The 23896-nt window shown below is 44.6% G+C and overlaps 2 protein-coding genes across 2 annotated transcripts in view; one reads left to right on the top strand and one right to left on the bottom strand.

The window, feature by feature from the left end:
• Positions 1–25: 25 nt before the first annotated feature.
• On the bottom strand, positions 26–22888 carry Pgm3 (phosphoglucomutase 3). The gene is made up of 13 exons (XM_004628304.2): positions 22781–22888; positions 21127–21332; positions 18089–18273; positions 16829–16896; positions 13168–13301; positions 12512–12707; positions 9517–9674; positions 8569–8652; positions 5913–6011; positions 3770–3883; positions 2758–2880; positions 1452–1625; positions 26–322 (listed from the first exon to the last, which is right to left on the bottom strand). Exons 2-13 carry the CDS (start codon positions 21328–21330, stop codon positions 227–229), a joined length of 1635 nt encoding a protein of 544 aa, XP_004628361.1. The 5' UTR covers positions 21331–21332; positions 22781–22888; the 3' UTR covers positions 26–226.
• A 264-nt stretch (positions 22889–23152) lies between these two features.
• The window catches only part of Rwdd2a (RWD domain containing 2A), a 3220-nt gene continuing 2476 nt past the window's right edge, over positions 23153–23896 (top strand). The window contains exon 1 of the mRNA XM_004628259.2: positions 23153–23227. The gene's annotated coding sequence lies outside the window, so the exon portion shown is untranslated. The remainder of the gene's footprint in view (positions 23228–23896) is intronic.

Raw genomic sequence — 23896 nt, 5'->3', positions numbered from 1 at the left:
AAATTAATGACTGAATCATATATCGAAGTGCCAATATTTTATATTAGACTAAAATCAGAGGTAAAATAAGCATAAAAAGCTTACCTATTTCTAAAAAAAAAAAAATTCTAGTAGTGTTTAGGAAAAAAAGATTAGAAACAATCCAATAAGGTGCATGTAAACATGATTATGAATGTTGTTAGTTTTGTAAAAGCTTTTCAAAAGTCCAGTTTTCAGAAGATGAACGTTATCCGCAGAGACCTGACGTGGGTCTTTCTCCAGTGCCTCCGGCCAGCTGAAACACCGCCAGGCTCACTTCATGGGCGAGGCTGTCTGCATTTGCCTGCAGATTGCATCAGAGAGGTGGGATGAGGACCCGCCCCATCCACCCTGCCAGCTGGGGGGGCTTCCTCATATTCACTCAGCATAGCCAAATGGAAACATTTTTCATCTCTCAGTAACAAATTCCCAGGCCCTTAAATAAATGGAAAGCAAGTCAAATTCTTCTAATAAGGTAAATTTTAGTTAATCCAGAAAATAAAATTAGTTATTTCAAAATTCTGAATAAATTCAGTAAGACCAAGTCCCTTTAAAGGCAAGGCAGCCACGACTGGCCCAAAAGTAAGGCACTCAGGACAGTGGAAAGCCTGTTTTTAATGTTTGAATTATTTTTGCCAAACTAAAATCTCAGTCTGCAGGTCTAACTGGCAGTCGGGCCCTCTGCAGAAAGTGGGTTTGGGCTCGCAGTCTGGGCACTTGGCTCCACGGGGTCTGCATCATGGTCTTAGGCCACAGCTGCCGCCTCGGACCCCCAGGGCTGCTCGGTGCCCTACGCTTCTGCCCAAGTCTCATAAATGGCTCCTTCCAAGTCCCTGCTCAACAAACTATATTTCTGTGCAAACCCTTGTATCAAGACCCTAAGGTGACAGAAAAGATGGAATATGTGAAGAGGCAAATTATGTAACTCCTGACCACCGAGCTCGACCCCAGGTGGGAGACAACAGCCGGGTCGGTTCCGAACTGGAGCACAGCGCTGTTCTCACACAGCGGGCCGGTCCACCTCGCAGTGCCCAGCATCAACACGGGCTGAGTAAGTTAGCCCTGTCACAGAAGGATGACACTTGAGAAAGTGGACAGTAAATCAAATGTTTGGGCAAGGCGAGGCCGCTGGCTCGCTGTGTAGCCAACCTAAGCTACACAGTGAGTTCAAGGCCAACCGGAACTACGCAGGCCTTCCTGGTCTGGGGAAAGTGAACCAGAGGAGTGCGCTCTGTTCACCTTAACTATTCGTGATCATCTTGACTCTTACGATCCTAACAGACTCCACGAACAAAATCTCAAATAGAACCTTAACCTCCATGTTAGAATTGCAAATGGTACTAAAACACTTTTCTGTCTTCTGCTAGTGCTCCCGCCAGGCCCTCCGTCAGGACAGCCTCACCGCACGGCTTTTCCGAGCTCCCCCCACTTACCTGTGAGTCCGCTTCGGCATACACTCGGATGACGTCCTCCGTGCCCGAGGGCCGGACAAAAGCGCGCGAGAGCCGGTACTGCTTCACCAGGTCGCTGATCACCTCCTGCAGTCCAGGCGGCGTGAGCACCTGCCGCTCGGCATCTGTGGTGCTGATGACTCTCCTGTCTGCAACCTAAGCAGAAGGTGCTCTCTGTTACACGTGTTAAATCCCTTTCAGAAGCCTAACCTGCCGCTCCACTTACTATCTTTGGGAATTACCAGCAGGAGACCCTACCTCGGCCTGTTGTATTAGTGTAAGGCTGAGGCAGTGAAGTACCAGACTAAGTATCAGATGAAACGAAGGGCTTCTGCCCCCAGGTTTAGAGCTATTCCTTTAGGCAAACAAAATTCTACAGACGTGTATAGTGGCCAGTGAGTGTTATACAATTTTACATCCATAACTTATCATATCTCAGACTCCAATTACCTAATACCTTTAGGTATTTATTTTTGGACATGTTGACAGCATAGGACTAGTCCTCATGGGGAGTTGGTAGAGTACATAATACATCTGGGTTTTTTTCTTTGTTTTGTTTTTTTCATCCTCTTCCTGTGTGCATGAAAGATCTTATAGTGCTATTTTTTTCCTTTCATTTTAGGTTTCCTATGTAAGAAACTATGCACTATTTAAGTTGTATGTCTGATTTATTTCACTTAACATTAGGATCTCAAGGTGTACCATTTCTCAGGTACTTTTAATAGGATAGTGGCAACTTGGTATAAGAGAGCTATGCTATCTCCTAAACATGCCCCAAACTATCAACAATTAGAAGCCACTTCTGGGAGCTCTGACTTTGTCTTCTAACAAATTCTACTGGAGATACGTAAATGGCAGTAGATTTTACTCCTTAGCAGCCTAAGGAAAAACTTTTGTAAATTAAAAATAATGCAAAGGAAGTATTTTCACTTGATAGGCTATCTGGGTTTTGCTTCTAAATAACATGGGGGTGGAGTACAGAGAATGCGTAATGTAAGACAATAGCAACGCTATTAAAACTAAGTTTGTACAGAGGTAGGATTTTATGCTTCCACCATTCACCCTGTTAAATTTTTCATAATAAAATCTTTCTTAAGTGATGAACTCATGCATAATATTCCTTATAATAAGGAAACTGGAAACCAAGTACTTCTTAAACAATACAATGGTTACTCTAAATTTTAAAGATGTCAGAAAACAGTACAGCCTTACTTTATAAAACAATGAAATTCAGACAAATGACAGTTTTAGTCATCATTAAGGAAAGATGCTAAAATGTCTCTCACACCTTCACTTTGAGTTGCCTGTTCGGAAGATCCCTGTAGAGCGCATCCCACTGCTGCGCCGTGAGGCCCTTCAGTGCCAGGATCGCCTCAATCACCAGCATGTCCGAGATGGCGTCACCAGCTGCCTGCAGGGCAGGGAAACAACATGCAAGCAACAAGTGAAGCGTGGGTCCTTCTGGGCAAAGCAGGAGTGATGCCCTGTGCTTCGGCTCTCTTCACATTACATTTCTAACTGGAGTGCAGACGAGCAGCAGCAAGACACCATGTGTGGGAGACAATATACAACAAATTTTTTTTTTTTTTTTCTGGAACCAGGGATTGAACTCAGGCCCTCGCACTTGCTAGGGAAACACTAATTGAAGTGAGCTATCCCCTGGCCCTACAACAAATATTAAAAGCAAATCAAGGGAAACCTGCCTTTCATGCCCTTCACCTAAAAGCAGTACACTAGATAAAGACAAGTTTCACCCTAACATCCTGCGACTCAAATTCTTCTTTATAATCAGACCCCTCTGACATAGTGCACCATGGCAACAAAGGTATCGGCATGAAAGGGAGAAAACGAGCTTCGTGTGAGCACGGCCTGAAGGCGGGCCCAGACGCAGCACTCCTGTTTCTTCACTTGGAAGACAGGAACTATATAACCCTGTATGCGAAGGGCTTGGTATATGCGAAACAAATACTGGTCCCCTCACGTTTTGGTCTCAATTATTACTCTTTGGTAGCCACACGCCAGTCGCAACCATCTGTCCCCACCTATACATCCTGTCAGAGAAATGACCAATTAGTTTTACTCAATTTCCTTAAATTTCTTTTTAATTGTAACTCAGTAGCTAAACCTGTTGATTCTACGGGCAGCTACTCAGTGTACTTATTTTCACCATAAATGTAGTGGGGAGCTCGTTCCTGTCAGCATCTCAACTGCAGATATGTTACTGCTGTGAGCAGCAAGCAGGTCGTGACTTCTCTGCTTTCATTTTTTATATGAAAAGCCACCACCCCATCAGGCCTGACCTGGTTAAACAAGTCAATGACATTTGCAAGCATCTTAGCAGCTTTTCCTTTATTATCTTCTAATTCTTTTGCTAGTTGTTTTATTTTCATTTCCACGGCTTTACTAAACAAGGCCTGCAATAAAAGCAAAAGGAATCAGTCACACATTAGAAATAAGCCCAATTAGAATACTGTCATGCTAGCTAAACCACTCTGACTTTTAGAAACTAGAGAAACTGAAGGAGGAAATGGCAGCCTTACATGAAATCGGTACGAGATCAAATTGGAACCCAAAGGGCATCACAGGAAAAAAAGTGTATGGCTTATAAAACTGGTAATCAAAGAAACAGCTGATTAAAGAAACTCCACCTTGACAAAAGGTGAGTATACTTTATGAGTTCATTCTGGTTTCCCTTTAAATTAGTTCTACGGGCTCGATTACCTCAAGCCTGCCCGTCTATCCCTCGAAGATGATGTGCTGGGAAGCCCCAGAAAGAGGGCTCATCACACGTCCTCACACAGACGGTGTGCTAGGTGTGCACTACGACCCACAGCCTGTTCCTCGGGCTTCCTGTGCCCCTGAAGTGCCTTCCCCAGCTTTTTTGGTCCCTCTGCCACCCTGCTCAGCTGCCATCCTGCTCAGCTGTCTGCTGGCAGAGTCTGGTACATGCTGGGGCACCTGCTTCCATAAGTTCTACTGAGACACAGCCCTACCGTCTCACTACAGTATTGTATGAGTAAAGATGAGCAATTATGAGACATATAAGGCCCAAAATACCCATTACTGTCCTTTAAAGACGCACTCAGCGGGCCCTGCATTAGGTCACTAACATTAACATTTTAGCTGCATTTTATAGGAACTTTTTCTCCTTACATTTACGGCCTCTGGAAGCCAACTTTGAATTAATAAGCAAAGTGACTTGGCCGAGATTCAAATTTCCTGTTGGTCAATTCAAATCTATAGAAGAGGGAACCATAAAGCCACAAGTTTTAAAACCCCTCCTAGAGGACGGGTGCTGGCAGCCCGCTGCGCTGGCCACGATGCCTGGTTGCCTGGCTGAGCTGCTTTTTTGTCTCTGGGCCAGGGCTGAGGCCGAGACCAAGCAGGACAATCTGGGAGTTGGCTTCTAACCAAGGCACCAGTATTTCAGAGGCCTGTCCCCAAGTGCTGCCCAAGCACGATCACCTTATCTCTACACGGAAGCAAGAGAGCAAGAAATGGGGAGGAGCGAGACTTGGAACCATTCCTTATGCAGTAAATTCTGGGCAGTTTTTCACAAAGTGGAGGAACCAGACCTCAGGGAACAGGCAAGTCTAGTAAGGATGCTTCAAGGTCCATTTAAAGGAAAAGAGCCTTTGGAGTCAGGTTCTGAATAAAAAGTGTGTCACCTCTCAAAACCTCTGTGCTCTCAGCTATAATTCTAAAAATAACTTGTCTGTCCAAACCACGGTTTGAAGATTCAGTGAAATCACTGATAGCACATGCGTGTGCTTAATAGAAACTAGAAGACTGGGGAATGTGGGGAAAAAGATCTTGAGCCTCATGAACCTAAAAAGTACTTAGTTATACACTCTCTAAATTTTATGGTATGTGAATTACATCTCAAACATTTTCTAAATATACACTAAGAAAGATATTAAATCCAATATGCTATCACTATTTTAAATTTATTTACAGTTACGTAATTCTCAAATTCAATTCACCACAGCTACTCAAACGTTTCCCTCCAAATGTCAGTGCAAGGAAAGAAAATGAAAAAACTGCATTATTTTTAATTATTAGAAAAAAGTCAGAATCTCCTCACAAAGATCTTAAAAATCCAAAAGAAACAGTCTCACAATATTTGAAAATACAAGTGAGGGGTGGCAGACAGGTCAGCGGACTGAAGTGCCTGCTCAGCAGGCGCAGGGGCTGGGGTTCGACCCCCAGCGTGCCGTGCCAGCGTGCAGGCCTCACCCCTGGGGCGGACAGGAGGAGTCTGATCTGTGTAGTGAGTCCCTGTACTGAATACATTTAAAAAGAAATACATGTTAACTAATCTTACCACCATGTCGTATTTCAACAGAGTAGCGTATTAGCTATCACTACTCAGAAGTGCAATTCTTTCTCTTTTGTGCAATTCTTATTTAAAAAACAAACAAACAAACAAAATGTTCAACTTACTGTGCCGTGTCCATTTGCTTCAAAATAAACTCCAATGTCAAACTCTTGAGCCTTGTGATGCAAGTGTTTCACGCCAGTTTTAGTGCAGTATACGGGCACCTATGACGTACACACAAGCAAACACAACAGCACCTATTCAGATGACAAATACACTGTACACACAAATTATACAAACGGGCCACTATGGAGAAACCAAGGCACTGTGGAGGCTCACAGCCAAAGCCAGGTGACATGAGGGTCTCAAGAAGACGGTGAAAGGTTTTAAGAGAGCCGTCGCACAACCCAAACTGCCTTAGCCGTCTGAGCTGCAGCAGGGAGACTGGCTTCCAGCAAGGAGCTGTAAGCCTTTTTCCTGGCAAAGGCCAACTGGTAAATATTTCAGGTTTTCATTCTCTAATAAGTGTGCATGGCTCTGTTTCAATAAAGTCTTCTAGCAGCAAGTTAAGAGTTGATGGAACCACTGCCTGCCTACTCCTGGCTTAAAGATTAAGCAAGGGGCAAGTTAGGAAGTTGCCAGGTCTAATCCAAGTACGGGGTTGGACCAGCCAGAGTGAGTGGACACACCATGAGTAGATTTAAGAATGTTTGAGGAACAAAGTGACCGCAAACAAGATCTCAGGATCAGCGGCGGCTTGCCCTTGGGAGTCCTCAGGAATAATTTTTTCTGTATATTCAGTTTCCTAAAAAGGACATCTAAGAGGCTTTTAAGACAAAATTAAAATTCAATCATGTACCACATAACAATGTTCTGGTCAGTGACAGCCGCATGAGCTACAGTGACGCCGCAGGACATGTCCCCCAGTTACACCAGAGCCATCTTTGTGTTATATTCTGTATGTTTACACAATAACTGAATCACCCAATGACATTTCTCAAAACACAGTACCACTGTTTAAACCACCTCAGTACTGAGCATCCCTACGAAAAACAGGAACCGGGGCCCAACCTGGAGTGTCTTGAGTTTTTTAATCATAGACGAAAATAAATAAATACATATATATATATATATATATTTAAATGTGAATTTTAAATACTATATTCAAATCAGTTCATAAATTTTGCTACCATCTATTTCTCTTAAGAGTAAATTCCCATAAAAATTCAGATATCCACTTCTCTTTAAGAATCTGACCACAGTGGCTAGCCCGGGCACACGTCTTCCCACCCTTAGTCACTAGGACATGCATTCACTTTACCCTGCCCACAGTCTGAAGGAATCTGAAATGGCTCACACAAAAGTTGGAAAAATACTGCACTGATTTTTTTTTTCTTTCTATATTTTAGGGAAGGGTATACAGTGTGTTTAGGGTCTCACTACTAGATCTGGACTCCTAGGACCCACCTGTTTACAGCCTCCCAAGAGCTGGGACTACAAGCATGTGCCACTACACCCAGTCTCAATCACAGTCTCAGTGCGCTCCGGGGGTGGGGCCGGCACACATTAATTTGTAACTAGGAAAATGAGAAAGGGAAAATGACTACCAATTCTGGCTCTGCCTTCACTGTTAGAATAGTGGCCACGGTAGGTACAGAGAGTTGCAATCTGTTGGACAAAAAATAATTACAAAAAAAATCTATCAAACCAGAAACCCTAAGAAAGACATGTGCAGGAACAGTTCCGTCATGACAGTATGACACACACACCCAGGCAGGTTGCTAAGGAGATCGTAAAAGCATAAACCCGTACCAGCCAGGCAGACGCAGTCACTTCCGCCAAGTTCTCTATGTAAACAACGACTCCCAGCACCTGAGTGCACCTCGGTACCAGAATGCGACACACCCTCCAAGAGCCCAGTGTCAGCAGGAATTCTGCTAAGAGTCCTGGTTCAGCCGGAATCCCCTACGGACCCCCATCAATGGCCAGATCCTCATCCTCCACTGTTGCCCCGAATGCCTGCTCACCTGGCCTGCCTTCACTGAAAATCCTACTTAGCCAGAATGTCTGCTTTCACTCCTCCCAACTCTGCAGCTGCTGACCACCACCACGCACACAAACACCCTGCTCCTTGGCTATAAAAGCCCACGTTTCCCTGCTGTAGTTGGCTGTTAGCTCTGTATCTGACTGCAAAACTCCACCACAGAAACCTAGCACATCACAGGAGTCCTGAACACCAACCTGCCTCACCACTTTAAAAAGTGTCAGGAATAATTGTTATTTAGTATTAATCCTCAAACTCTAAGCCTCAAAATACCATTTGTGATCAGAGTTGATGCTAAATTTCCTGGGTATAAATTTCCGTGCTAATTGGAATTGGCTTCTGGTTAACTGACTTCACCCAAAGGAATAATATAACACCTAAGGGAATCTCATCCCAAGTTAGGGGTTGTATTTGTGAGGGGGGTCACCAGGCCTTTCATATTCCTGACTTATAAAACTGGCCTATTTGGCCTCTGAAATATTTACACTGAGTACAAGAGGCCATAGAAAGAATTCCTAAGTTTTAAAAACTAAAGTAAATGATCTAAGAAAAGGAATGAGGAAAATCATTTTGCCTCAGAGACAAGTAACCTTTTTCTTTTTGATTTCTACTTACCCTTGCATGAATACAGCTCAGCTTCAGAACTATAGCTTGCACACTTCTATGAGGACATTATGCAGGTCAGAAATATTTTACAATTACTAAGAAACTGTCATAAAATAAAAATGGATCAATACCTTCATAACTTCTTGAAGATACCGCGTTGAACTTCCATTTGCATATGCAGTTTGCACAACACCAACATTGAAATTTTCTCCAATCTAGGCAAAAACAGTGACATTTAACTTGTCGTCAAAACTACAGTCTACATCATCAAAGCCGAGAGTTCTTAAAACTAACAAAATCAGCCAGTTCAGTTGTGCCTGAGGTTATGCAATAAGGAACTTATTAAAAATATGTACGCCAAAACCCCCTACGATAGTTTTGAGCACTACTTACCAGAGAATCCTCCTCAAAACAGCCTGTCTCCTGTCTTTACGTCTTTTATATTTTTAATAAAAGCATTTATTGAATTCTTAAGATACAGCTCTTCTCAAATATAATTTTTAACATTTATTTAGTGTGTGTGTGTGTGCGTGTGTGTGTGCGTGTGTGTGTGTGTGTGTATGTGGCCAGCTCAGCCCACCAGGGGGCGCGGCTGGCTGGCATGTGGTGCTGGGGGATCGAACCGCGGTTCCTGTGCTTTGCCAAGCTTGTTCCAAGTAGGTGCTTTAGACCACTGAGCCATCTCTCCAGCCCTCAAATATAATTTCTAATTTCACCTTAAAATCCTGAAAAAGTGGGGAGGGGACTCACATTCCTATCAGAATCAGAATAAATATCCAAGATAAATTTTCTGTCAGAATTTGGGGATTTATGATGTAATGGTAGAACTTGGGAAGAAATCAACTTAGTGCTTCTAAGCATAAAATCTAGGCAGCAGAAGGAAGGAAAGAACACCTCAGGTTCTAAAACTCATGGCCCAATGTTGAAATGACTGGAATTACCACTTCTTTTAGTACTTTTCTAGCCACAGATGTGAAGCGCGTCCCCTAAATTATGCCTCTGAGACATTCAAACCCATGCAGCAACTTCCCTAATGGGTGCGGTTTCAAGGGCGGGCGGCCAAGCATCGGCCATCCTACCTCCACCAGGAGATCTTTAAGGAAGCTGCTAACCAACGTTGCTATCTTGTCTCCGTCTATGAGGTGAAACTGGCCATCAGCATCCCGATAGTAGTACACAATTCTGTCAGCATCTCCATCAAAGGAACAGCATCTTTCATTAGACTTCATTTCCATTCCTAATGCACAAGCAAATTTATTTATTTATTTATTTTTTTTTTTGCACAAGCAAATTTAAAGTAACTTCCGTCTTAGAAACAGGAATAAAACTCAGAAAAATGTTAGGCTTTTCTCTTACACTAATAACTAGGGGAAAATCATTTCAATAAAGCATGATCAGAATTGGCCTCATGTGTTGTACATATGGCAGATCCACTATAAATTTTTCAAGAGATGTTTAAAATTATCCTTTCAAATAATAACTAGTTTTAATCTTTCAATGTCCAGTTTATTAGTCATTTTTACAAATCAAATTATTTCAAAATGGAAAAAAGTTCAAGAAAATATCTATGCTGAAACTTGCTGTAATACTAAAATTTCCACTTTAAAAAAAAAAAAAATAACAGTATTAGGGATTAAATGTACCATGCTATACCCCCAGACCTTTTTTTTTGAAGTTTATTTTTTTTGAGAAATAAATATGAATGAGACAGTTTCACAGCTGATTAATAGGACAGTTCTGATAGTCAATACACTGTACATTGTTATCTTCTTAGTGGTTATCCATAGTACAAGCAGCAGACAGGATATTCTGTCCAAACACTGTTAGTACACCTCTTTCTTCTCAGTGAGTTAAGCGAAAGTAGCTGTAAATTTATCCTATTTTGTATATATAAATACAAAATGATCTTTCCTTTGTATCTTTTTTTTTCCTGTCAGAGGTGAATATTCCATTGGCATCTAAATACTATAAGTGTTTGAATTCAACTAAACAATCCAACACTGTCTAGCAGTCTATAATATTAGTGGGTTATCCTCAGAAGTTATTGACTTGAGCCTTTTACAGCTCATCGTATTAATATGCATTTGCTTTATATACCTCATTTTTATACTTTTCTGCTGGATGGTTAAGGCCAAGATATAGCAAGACCTATATTCCCAGAAATGTAACTTTTGTATCTGATAAGGTCAGCCAGGGGGCCTGCCCCGTAGCTCAGTTCTTTAAGTGGCTGCTTCAACAAAGCTGTCAGGCTCAGGTTGCTGTGGTTCGATCCTCACAACTTAAGCCAGCCACACCTGACCTGAAGGCATTCGGAGCAAAAAAAAAAAAAATCCTTCTGCCTGGGGAGGGGGGGAAGTCAGCCAAGTACTCTCAGGATTTATCCTGTAGCCCTGTACTGCCTTTTGTACATCCTTTTGGCAGTCAGACCTTTATTTAGAAGTAAGGTCTGCTTAAGTTGCTGGGCCTAGGCTTGCCCTTCCCAGTCCCTGCCCCAGTACCCAAGGGTGCTAAGGACTACAGGTGCGCACTACTGCACCGGGCTTAAAATTCCACTTTATATGCCCTCTGATTTGATTAGACAGGTTTCCTGCAGTTTTCTGAAAGCTATAGGGATTCCTGAATGAAATCTTACGAGAACTTTGGGGTCCTTTATACCTAAAAAGTAATCAGCCATCGATGTGTGTTTTAACTCTAAAAGAAATAGTTTTATTTGTTCACAGAATCAATACTAAGAAACACTGGTGACTAAGAGTTCAGAATCATAACCTGTAAGGATAACCAACTGGCGGGTACAATACATATGAAGTTACGGAAACCTCAGCAACTATTAAAGTATCAGGCTGATCCTTAGCTGTACCGGCAGCAGAGGGACAAAGCCAACCCAGGCAGCTGAGAAATGGCTTCGTCGGAATGTGCCTAAGTGGTGCCTGGAAGAGGCAGCAAGGGCTACACTCAGCTCGCGCTGTGACCCAGCACAGACCGCACTGGAGAGAGCTAACAGGAGGAGACGGATAAACGAGTGACACGGAAATAAATGTCAAAAGGAGAAAATCAAGGAAAAGAACCCCCACATGGCTGACTTAATGAAAATTTTAAATGCTTACTACAGTAAGGCAGGCTAAGTTAACTCTAGAATCTATGTCATACTTAAAGGGGGTGGCAGCAAGTGAAGTGTGAAGAGATATTTTGAGTTTTGGTAAAGAACAACAGGGATTCCAGTATTTACGAGAACTCACAGAATTCTTTAACAGTGGCAACTAATGCACTAAATACACAGGCAAACAGCTGGCAAACCAAACCTAACACGTCTGTTTTCAGGCCAGGTTTTGGTTACAGGCTGATACTCAGGATCCATAAGGCAACAGAACTAAAATCACATTCTCTTTCTGTGGCCTAACTTGTGAAGATGAGGGAAAGGACAATGCTGCTTCCTCTGGCCACCTTTCACCGTGCAGTCACCAGAGCTTCCCCATGAACAAAGCCTGGGAACTGTGCAAACCAATCCCCAGACACAGCAAATCAGAAGCGGGGCGGGGCACGTGAACCTGGGTACTAAAAGGCAATTCTGAGGTGTGCTGAAGCCTCGAAGCCATGTCATTTTCTGCCTCTGCTCTCTCCAGCAGATTTCCTACCAACTATGAGCAGCAAGACAAATACAGAGGCCAGCAAGATAGCTCAGTGGACTAAGTACCTGCTTAGATAAGCTCAGGGACTGGGATTTGATCCCCAGCACCACATGCCCTGCCAGCCCAGCCCCTGGGCTTGCTGAGCCAGCCAGCAAGACTGGGTATGGTGTTGCACACCTGTAACCCCAGTGCTGGGGAGGCTGAGAAAAGAGGATCACTATGAGTCCAAGCTGCATAGTGAGACCCTAGGCCAAATACATTAGAAAAAAAAAAAAAAAACAAAAACTACAGAGAGTGTACTGGACAACTGGGAAAATTCCTACATGTCTACAAATGGCAGAGAAAGGACCAGCTACATGATTCTTAACTCATTGACCACTTTGCTTATAAATGAGATTGGCCCCAAACAATTCTAAAACCAAATCTTCACAGTGCTAGTAACACACACCCTCTGGAGGTTTCTGGTGGCTTTTCACGAAGTCAGCCCCACACAAATGGTTGAGCTTCCCTTTGGTCCCATCATTAAACAGCTGAACAGACAGTCCCTGCGAGAAGTACTGTTGCATCTCCTTTAGCTTCAGAGCCCCTATACCATTGGCACAGTCAACTTTAAGTGTCCTGTGTTCGTCTCCACTGCAGGAAGCCTGCAAAGAAAACACATACAGGAGAAAATTTTCAAGTTACAAAAGTGAAACATTATATATATATCTTTATTTCAGTTTATTCCTTTTAACCCAGAAAACAAACATAAGCATATTTAGACAGAAATTATAAAACACCAAAGTAAAATTTAAAAATCAACTGGAGTACTTTCACTTATGAACAACTTGTACAAATGGAGTTTTAATACAATCTAACCTCAAGTGAACAGGATTCCTAGGAAATATTACAGTTTGCATTACATGACAGCCATTCAAATGTAAAAATAAGTACACAGAGGCATGAACAGTTAGCAGGATACTGAGACCAGAATCTGGTGGAGCTTTCGAGAGAAAAAAGAAGCTACATTTACGTGGAAAGGAAAAGGAGGAATGACTAAGATAAACTGTTCGAGGACCATGCTATTCACTTGTCTGCATTTTAACCATTCAAGAGGTTTTTCACCTGTTTGGTAAGCTCCACAAAAGCCTTAGAAAGTTTCTGGTAGTAACCTTCTACGGTTGCCTTTCCGTACTGGCCGCCGGTGTTTCGACAGTACACCATGTAGTGCAGCTGGGGTGTTGTTAGTAAGCCGTAATCTGTCCAGAAAAACAAACAGCAAGGCGCCACGTTTCTCAATGAAGAAGAAAGTTCACATGCAATTGTACTTTAAGACTCTCCAGGTGACAAACCCTCTTCGAAAAAAAGGCTGGAGCTGGAGCTGAGTGGTAGAGCACCTTGGCTAGGACATTCAAGGCCGCAAATTCAATCCCCAGTACTACCCAAGTACATCTCAGGAGGTAGAGCGCCTGCCAGGAGGCATGAGTTCAGTTCCCAGACCAGAGGGGGAAAGGCATCCTGGAAAACTCAAAAACACTTTTCTTGATTGATACATGCTTGCATAAATACTAATTATATTCCTTATAGGAAATTGGTATGTAGCTACATCGTTAACTTTCAAACTATTGTCCAGATCCACAAATACCCACTAAAATCACTACAACTGCATTTCATATATTTAATTAATTCTGAAAAATAATTAATAAAATGATTTAGTACACAATATAAATAAATATAAAATACAGCAAAGTAATACTACCAGTAACAGTGTTGCTTCTAGTAACATTGCAAACTACTTTAGATGAATCATCCTCCTGAGAGCCACCAAAAATGCTGCATAAAAGAGAAAAATCTCTTTGGAAAACAACTGTGCTATGGATAAATCCCGAAGAACTGTCAGGCTAAACCCTCCATGAAGCCAGAGCGCTCAGGTTCTGAGCTGAGAGAGGCCACTCTGGCTCCCGGGCACTCCTCTCAAGTAGAAACAGAGCTTTCTGTGTTTCAGTACAAAGAACTGACATGGGGAAAGCGGGACAAGGCAGGCTTGGGAACTCCAACAGCCTATAAGTGCACTCTCGGGGGCAGGCAGCAGCGAAGCGCTCCATGTCCCCCTCAGGGTGGTTGTCCTGCAGCAAGGGGACACAGGAAGAAATCCTGCCCTTCAAGAGCTGTCATGCCAACCACAGGCTGGCCTGTGACATCACCCCAGAAGTCCAGCAAAATGAAGGTAACAGACCCAGCCCAGCGGCACTGCCCTGGGCCCTCAGCAGAGAAAAACGTTTAATCCTGCCAGAGAAGAATCTTGCATCACAGATCTTAAAAATGTCCATAAATAATTTTCTGAGAAAACAGCTTCTCGCCAAACACAAGTAAGTACACAAGAAACACACCGTGAGCAAGAAACTAGAGAAATGGACGACAGAGAGGTTCAGTACCCAACAATAGATAATCAGCGACTAAATCTGTCCACATACTTAAAAGTCAAACAACTGTTTTTGCCAAGGTAAAAAGGAGCCACATTACGCCGCTGTGCTCTGCTGGGTGTACAAGAGAAACACCACTTCCTAAAGGCAATTTCAGATCTGGCATACGGAGAAGGAAGGAGGAAGGAGAGCTCGAAAAAAGTGACTAATACCTGAGACTAGCTAAATTAAGTATTTAAGTATTCCAGAAGACATACCAGAGGCAGAAAGACTTTGTGGCCAATATTAAAATTTCAAAATAAACAGTTGCAACATGACTATTACATAGACTGATTAAAAGTTGTCATTATCTCCCTTTATCAAACTTTTCCTATTTTTCATGATTTCATCTCTACTGCGTGAACCACTATACGCGCAAGAGTGGCCCAGCTGCTCTCTCCTCACGGCTTTTCCTTCTCTATACAAGTAAGTGACTCACTTAAAAAATGAAAAGAATAAAAGGTGATCCCAGAACCCTGAGACTGAGACAGGAGGATCCGTTTCAAGAATAGCCTAGGCAGTTTGGTTTCTCAGTGAAACCCTGTCTCAAAATAAATAAAAAGTGGCCTGGGGGTGTAGCTCAGTAGGAAGAACCTGAGTCCAATCCCCAGTACTGTATTAAAAAATAAATGAAATAAAATCCTTCAGTTGCATTGTACTGCATTTGGAACACAACCCAAGTCCCTGACGCAACCTAAAAGGCTCACAATAACTCGGCCCCTGCTCTCACCCTTACCCTTCCCTTCTAGTCGGTCAGCCACTTCATTCGCCCTGTGCTGCAACTCCACTAATCCTCTTAAAATACACCCCAAGATAGAGAGAAATAGGGGAGAGGTTAAAAGAAGTCGTTATTAGATTCCTCCAGACATGTACAGTAGCATAAGAATGATGATGATTCTGGAGAGAAAACCGAAAATGCCAAAGTACATCAACCATTCTGGGGGTAGTAAAAATCAATAGGTGAATAAAATTAAAATACAATGAAAAAGTTTTAGACTCCAAGTGCAGCACGCTACGTGAATGCATCCTTCAAATGCTGCCTTCCACCGTCCGGGGCGGGGCCCGCTGGCTGATTCTGCAGTCCCCACAAGCAGACAAACATGTCCTGACATGAAACAGGTTTCGCACTGAGGCTGGTGACGCACAACTTAATAGACTATCGGTGACAGTCCGCAGCTAATCAAGGGTTTGATAAACTACTAGTGCAAAAAGGTCACTGGGGCTATGGCAGGAGAGATGATCATTCAGAAAGCAGGCAGAACAGGCGCACTGGCCCTTTGTCAAGACCTAGAGGAGCCAGCAGAGAAGCCCAGTAGGAATGTGGCCAAGTACTAGAAGCTAAAGCAAGAATAAGTTTTAACTGTGAAAGATACAAAGATGTCGACTAACATCAAGGCTTTAGAACATACGCTCTTGAAGTTAATTTTTAGGACACAGCTCTCTGTAGGTAGCAGACAAAACGTATGCAGCCTTTCCCTAGAAAAGCCCTTATATGGGTTAACACCACACATGTCCTGAGGGCCGCGAAGTCTGTACACCTTAACCCGAAACTCAGAATCCCCCGGACAGTGTCTGGCCAACCTGGCAAGCAGAACTCAGATGCGGAGACCACCCTTCCCTGGACGGGCGAGGGAGGGCTCACTCGCCTGCAGCAGGCTGAGGGACCCGCAAGGGACGAGCAGGCGGAAGGCAGGCCGAGTGGACGCTCGGGGCGAAGGCCAGGGCCACTGAGAAGAGCACAGGGCAGCAGCCAGGAAGGAGGCTTCCGAGTCCACAGATGTATTTTCCTGGTGACAAAAACCTGACACTAGGAGAATTCAGCTCACAGCACAGGAGTTGCTGCTTCACAAGATAAAAGGACCCGCATCTCCACGGGTTTGCCGCTCTACTTGTGGCAGGAAGCTCAGTTACAATTTTAAGTCATGATTACCTGCAGGCCAAAGGTATTTCCCAGCAGCGTTGGACAGGTCGCCGCCTATTAGGGAATACCTAACACTGACCCAAAAAATCCTAGGTGGAATTCTTCTGTTACTGCAAAAAAAGTTTATGTCCATAAATCAAAAAAAGAAAGAAAAAGAAACCCCGTCTTTCTAAAGTACAGGAAGTTATATCAGATCAGTGTTTTCCTACCCATAATTTCCCACAGTATTCCCAGTTTTTTAAAAAACCTGCCCAGAAAAAATCTGAAAGATTATTTTAAGTTAATAATATTTTATAGCCAAAAGTTAATTTTTTAACTGGTATTATTCATCTATGTTTCAAACAGTAGATTTATAATTTTTTTAAAAATTTAATTTAATTTACAACTAAGGACAGTTACATACCATGGAAGAGGCCTCCTAAAGCAGTTACTCCATCTATTACGGACTGTGAAAACTTCTCACTGCTGGCTCTAGGAAAGAGAGGAAGGAAAAGAGTAACTCTCCTGAAAACAGCTGCTGGTCAGAACAAATAACTAGTGATTTCGAATAACACATTTCAGTATCTGCACTGAAAGCTAACGACTCTCAAAGATACGGGTAAATTATAAACATTTGCCAGTAGCCTTTCAAAGTCATCCTCTTGGAAGACCTTTGGCTTTTACATTAATTTGGGGACTAGATACAAGGGCTAGCCTCCATGTGTGGCAGCACATATCAACGTATCTGTCCAAGTGCACCTAAAGCAACGCAGACGATCAACTAGCAACAAATAGCAGCAGTAGTGAAGGGTAAAGTTTGTGTAACACAGTGCTGGATATTCAACTACCAAGGACACAGAACCTATTTTTCATTTCATAATCTCAGAAAGAACCATCTAAAAAGAAGGCACATCTTATTTAACCTTCTTTTAGAAGATATAATCACTTGATATATCAAGGAAGGAGTCAAAATACAGGTGGGACAGTAATGTACTTCAGGAGAGAAGTCACCTATTTTGGCTACAAATCTACCAGCACTGGTACTCGCAGCACAGTGACACAGCAAAGGGTCAAACACAAGAGACTCTGCTAGCTCCGTAAGGGCTGAAAAGGCCAAGCCCTTAGGAGGATGAGGAAGTACTTCCTTAGAGAGAATCTCCAGATGAAACCAATCTTAGGCAAAAGACAACGCTACTCTTTCAAAGCGCTACACTTTTTATCTAACACTTTACAGAAAGAAAATACTTTTGTAAAGAAAGGCAAAAATAGCCAAATACAAATCACTTTTTTTTTAGTCAACTACAAAATGAGAAAACTTTATGTATTTTTTGAGCCAATGATCACAGATTACAAAGAAAATGGGCAAAGATTAATACATTATAATCATGCCTTCTGACTGGGGAAACCCTACGGAAGGGGAAGGGGCTTCGCTCATGCCAGGGTGTCTTCGCTCATTTCCCACGTCTTATCTAATTCTCACAGGGACACTGTAATGGCCTAATGACCAACAGTTCACAGATGAGGCAAGAGAAGCTCCAGAATAACAACCCACTCAGGCTATGGTAGAGACAGATGTGGAGCTCAACCCAGCTGGACTCCAAATCCCAGCGGCTGGTGCACGGCGGCCCGAAGCTCCCCCATCCTTCCTTCACTGTAGCACGACACAGTGCCTCCAGACACTCACCTGGTATCCCTCCCTACAACCACAAAGGCATCCTGCTGCAGGTCCACAGCTTCCCTCTCGCTGATGCCCACAAGCTCTCTCGGCAGCTCCTGCTCCTCGGCATTGGCCAGGCGTGTGGCGTGCTCCTCCCACGACGGCGCCAGCATCTCTCCCAAAGGGTCGATTAACTTCACACCATTGTCTTCCTTTGGGGCAAAGTGAACAGGAAGTCACCACTTGCACAAGCCACGGGGTGAGCTAAGGTCGCATCCTTGTTGCTTCTTCCCCCAAAACGCGGCAAGAGCAGCAGCGCAGCCTCAGTGGTTTCTACCTAATAATGGTGCTGGCAGGCGTTTTAGTCCAGTGCCTTATTTCCTGCTCACGACAACCTATCAATATAATTAATAATCTATTCTGACTGCAGCTTAGAGGTAACAAGTTCAGAGAAGTTAGGGAATGTGCTTATGGTCATACAGTGCCAGTATATTAAAACACCAAGTCCATCTTACTTAAACCTAACAACTGCAATGCTACACAAGCTTTTCTACTAAGCTGTCATCTGTGTCTCTTACCAGCTAACTAGGGCACACGCAGCAGGGCACACCTGACTCCCAGAGTAGGCTGTCCCACACAGCCGCCCCAAGCTGACTCCTGACTCCCAGAGTAGGCTGTCCCACACAGCCGCCCCAAGCTGACTCCAGGCTCTGGTCAACCCAAATTCCTATTTTAGAAAAGTATAGTTTAGAGTGACTGTTAAACCAAACAGCTCTGAACTCTTCTGAAAAATGCTTCTGGAAGCAACGATAAATGTGAGGTTGTTCCTACAAGTCATCAATAGATTACAGTGATTTATATATTTAGATGCGGGTGGTGGCCACATATTTAGAGGTCAACAAAGCAGTATCCTCGTTTTGGGGTTACCATCCATAACTGAGATGGGTGAGATATGGACTATAAGAGGTTACCATCCATTTGAGACCTACAGAGCTTCGACTTGTTGGTACAAAGACAAAAATCTAGAGGCGTATCATTCACACTTCTCTTTAAGCAGAGGACTATAGGTAAGAAAAAATAGAACAGTTAAATTACGTCCAAATAGTAACTAAGCTTTGCATAGTGACATACACATGTAATTCCAGCTCCTCAGGAGGCTGAGGCAGGAGGACAGGAAAATTAGTGAGATCCTATCTCAAAATAGTAAGGCCTGGGGATGCAGCGCGGTGGTAAAGCAGGAGTCCAGGACGTGTGAGCCAGAGTTCAATCCCCAGCACTTCAAAAAAAAAGGTAACCAAGACAGAGAAAAAAAAACCTGAGTATCCACTGACACATGAAAGGATAAAGTGTGGTATGTATACAGTATTCACCTTGAAAAGAAACAGAAAATTCTGCGATCTGCAACAACATGGCCAAACCTGGACAACATTATGCTAAATGAAACAAGCCAAGTACACTTATGTCCTTCCCCCCCCCTAATTTTAAGGGGTGGGGGGGAACGAATAACAAGAACAAAGACAAAAACAAAGCAACATAAAACAATAAAAATAGTACAAAATTTGAAAATAAGAAGGAGAAATTAAAAATGGTTGTTATGCTACATGTTGTTATCCAATTTGTTGCTCATGGGGCCAGGGAGATGGTTCAGTAGAATAAGGGCTTTCCTGGCAAGCGCAAGGGCCTGAGTTCAATCCCCAGTTCTAAAAAAAAAAAAAAATTTGTTGCTCAGGGTACCAGATATAGGCATGCAATATAGGTCAAACAATTAAATATTAACTCTTCCTTTCAATAAACCTTACATTTTTTCTTGTCCCTTTATTTTTTAAATTTATTTTAAAGACAATATAAAAATAACAGATAAGACATTAGAAATAATACACATTTAAAAGAAAAAGGAAGACCAGGTGTGTGGGCGCACACCTGTAATCTCAACGCTTGGGGAGGCTGAAAACAGGAAGATCACTATGAGTCCGAGCTGCACAGAGAGACCCTGTGCCAAATACATTTAAAAAAAAAAAAAAAAAAAAAAGGATGGAGAGTACTCAACAATGATTGTTATACTGCACATTGCTGTCTTCAATGTAGTTGCTCAGATTACAGATACAAGCATATAAAACTGGTCAAAGTAAAAAATTTTAAGCATTAACCGCTACTTTCAAAAAAACAAGCCAGGTATAGAAAGATACATAATCACATATGCGCAATGTAATTTAATTTCTAGGAATGGCTGCACTCACGGTAGCTCAGTGATGATTGTAAGAGGCTGGATGTGGAGAAAACAGATAAAGGCATTTAGAGTTACGGCACGTTCTGGAAGTCAAGATATCACAGGGACTATATTGAATCACAATGTACTATATACCTCAAATCTCTTAAATGCTGATCTTAAGTATTCTCGGTACAAAAAAGGAAACTGTGAAGTGAGTGTTAAGTAGCTTGCTTGTGGTAATCATTTCAATAATGTATAACTATACCAAATCATGACATTGTACAACTTCAATATATATAATTTTTTTTGCACCTAAAGCTGAAAAATGAAAATAATTATGTCAAAAGAACATTTTCATTAAAACCTTCATTGTTCGGAAGACTAGAATCTCATCAATATTCTGCCCCAAACTCACTTTTGGGTCTCTAGACCTAGTTGTTGGCTATTCAATTAGAACAGGAAACCACTGTGTAGCTGTTTTTGTAAATGTCTGAATTATTCCAAAATGTCTTCTCAAAGGCTGGCCTTCCTCCGTCCATCTGCGCAATCACCCCTAAGTTAACAGAGGGTCAAGTTTAACTGTTAATGCCTCCCTCCATTCAGCGACTGTGACTTGCAAGGACATCGTCACCGCTCTAATGTGCACAGCTCCAAGGTCTCCCTGCATTCCCTCCACACCCTCTAGTGAGTCCCGAGCTAAATGGCCGCTCTCTTAAGCCAGTTCTTCAGAAGCCACAGGCATGTACAAAGAAGGCCCATTCCTCGAATTAGGGTTTGTACTTTGACTCAACCTGCTTTGACTCCAGGTTTTGTTCTAGACACAGCGGCTGCCTTAACAGAGCCCCGCGTGCGTTACCTCAGGATTGTGTGAGGCTGTGACCATGACTCCTATGGTGGACTTCGTCTGTTTTGACCTCAGGACCGCTAACAATCCCATGCGGTACATGATGTGATCAAGATGCCCTGCGTGTGCTCGAAATCCAGCAGTCCCATACTGAAGAACAAGTCCACTGGGCTTGGCATGTAATGCTGAACGCTGGGTAACGGCACCTAAATCCATGTCTACAAAATGAAGGAACACTTTTCAGACATAATAAATCTTTCAAGTACCATCTGCTCTAAAAGCTACCAATCCAACCTGATAGGTATGCTTCATTCTGAAGCTCCACACGGACCCACGTTTTAGTGGACAAAGGACAGCAGGGTAAATTCCCGAAGTCAGCCTGGCTTAGAAGTGGTGCTACCAGGTAGGTCAGTGCTGGGTACCCTGCCAAGCCCTGGGGCCACTCGGGTGGGGGAAGACACCTAGAAGTCCCTGCATACTTTGCACTGTTCAGTCAAGGGCCGACTGCGGTAGGCCGGAAGTCACTTTGCCCCAACTCACCTCCCAGACTAAGTTAGAGTAAAAATGGGTTTACTAGCAGTTAAAACAGATTTTACAGCTAGATTTAGAGACCATCTCATTTCACCGAAGGGAAAATGTAAGCCTGGGCCCCAATTTACCCAAGTTTGGCTGCAGCAGCTGAGGGAGTCCTAATGTAGAATACGCCCCAAATTTATGAGAAATCTGCGGGCTCATTTTGTGACACCTCCCAAAATCACATATCCCCAAAGGAAAAGCAAAGGCCAGTAATAGTTTTGCTTTTTTTTTTCTTCAAAACTGTCCAGAACCCCTGATATACTTCGCAGAGGGTTCATTTCTCATAGGAAAATTAAGACCTCTTCCCAAACAAACCTTTAAAACTAGCCTCATCTTTTAATCTTTGCCTAATTTTTAAAAATTCAAACACGGATGCAGCCCACTACCATTTCTTTCTTTGGGAAACGTCACCTCAGTGGAACTTGGGGCTTGCATCCTCGGCCTGGAGTGCACCCATGGCGGTCCATGCACACACGCGCATTTCTGGGGTCCTTTCACCCCCAGTTAACCCAAAAAGATAAGGCAGTTCCAAAGCTCCTAGCCTCAACCTCTCGGTAAACTGACCTTAACGGCTTATTCAAATAAAAATTAAAGCAAATAATGAAAATGTTTTTGTCCGGCTGGAAAAGCTCACCGCGGGCCACAGTGACCCAATGTGCTGCACAAGGATGAACAAATCCTTCTGAAAACTGACCAGTCGGTCAATGTGTCATCGTTCTTCACAAGGGCGTGAAGCAGTCCCGTTAAACGCACAGAGTTACTCCAACATGCTTCCACCTGCACGGGGGACGCCAAGGCTCCTCCCAGAAGCATGTTTTCCAAGTCCTACGAAGTTACCAGCAGCCCCCTCCCCTCTCCGCCTTCCTCCTGGCTCCCGCTCTCCCCCAGCTCCGCAGGCGAGAACCCGCCCCGCCTGGGCCCCGGCCACGCCGCCCGCGCCCCGCGCCCCACGGAAGGCGGGTCCCGCGCGTGTCCGGGGTCAGTCGCGTCGCCGCCCGCCGGTCCGTCGGTCGGGCCGCGCAGCCTGCCTGCCCGGCTTCCACCGAACCCCGCCGCCCGGGGCGCCCTCCCGTCTCCCTCCGCAGCTCACCTCCGCCCGAAGCCTCCTTCCCTCCTTCGCCTAGACCTGCTTCCTCACTGCAGCCAGAACCCCAGCGCCAGCGCCCGGACCGCAGACGTGGCTCTGCGTGGCTTCCGGGCCGTCGCCCCGCCCCCCGGCCTTTCACGCGGAGCCTCAGGACCGTCGTCCCGCCCCGGGCCGTCGCCCCGCCCCCGGCCTTTCACGGGGAGCCTCAGGACCGTCGTCCCGCCCCGGGCCGTCGCCCCGCCCCCAACCATTCAGGGGAGCCCCAGGACCGTAGTCCCGCCCCCTGCCAATCACGGAGAGCCTCAGGCCCGTAGTCCCGCCCCCGACCAATCACGAGGAGCCTGAGGGCCCCGCCCCGGCCGCCAGCTGCTCACGCGCAGCTAGTGCCTGCGGCTCTGAGGCTGCGGTGCTGCGCGGGCTCCGGCCGTTTGGATTGAATGACTGGGCCGGGTGAGCCACCGCGCTGGCCCAGGGTTTGGGCCGGAAGGAGAGTGTTAGGGTGGACGTCTTCACCTGCAAAAGTGGGCTTCGGGGAGAGGGCGACCCCGCATTCCCGTTTGCGGGGGTTCTTAGTTGTTCGTGGATGGGGGCAGGGGTGGGAAGTAGTGACCAAGTAGCCTCGGCTACAGTAAGTGCCACCGTGCATCCCTCTCCCGTTGTCGCGGTCACTTATGCCAGTGACTCCGAAAAGGCTTCGGGAGTTGCCCCTCCCCCCCCCCGCGCCCTCCGACATCCCCGCCCTGGCGCCCCCAGGATGGCGCCCCCAGGATGGCTCCCCCGGCGAGGGTGGATGTCGGGGAGACTGAAAGGTCCCAGAGGGTTCCCGGCGTCGGAACCCATGGGTGGCGACTGGCGGTGAGGATGACGGCTCCTGCGATCCCGGCACTGGGAGTCCTAGAGCCTAGGCCGTGGGCCCCTCTCGCTGCAGCGTCCAGCTCTGCGCAGGCCTCAAGTCGGGGTAGGGGGGGACTGGGGCCCCTGCCTTTCTCTGACGCTGCCTTGCAGCGTTTCTGCAGGTGTCACTTGCAACCACCTGCAACGCAGTAGTTTCAAACACCTGTTGAAAGCATAGCTTCCTGACTCTTGGTCTGGAGGCAGGTCGAGGGGGGACTAGGGATC

The sequence above is a fragment of the Octodon degus genome, unplaced genomic scaffold (genome assembly GCF_000260255.1).
Source record: "Octodon degus isolate 3935 unplaced genomic scaffold, OctDeg1.0 scaffold00022, whole genome shotgun sequence".
Taxonomy (NCBI): Eukaryota; Metazoa; Chordata; class Mammalia; order Rodentia; family Octodontidae; genus Octodon; species Octodon degus.
Note: the sequence above shows the minus strand (reverse complement) of the source record. Positions and strands in the feature narration are given on the sequence as shown.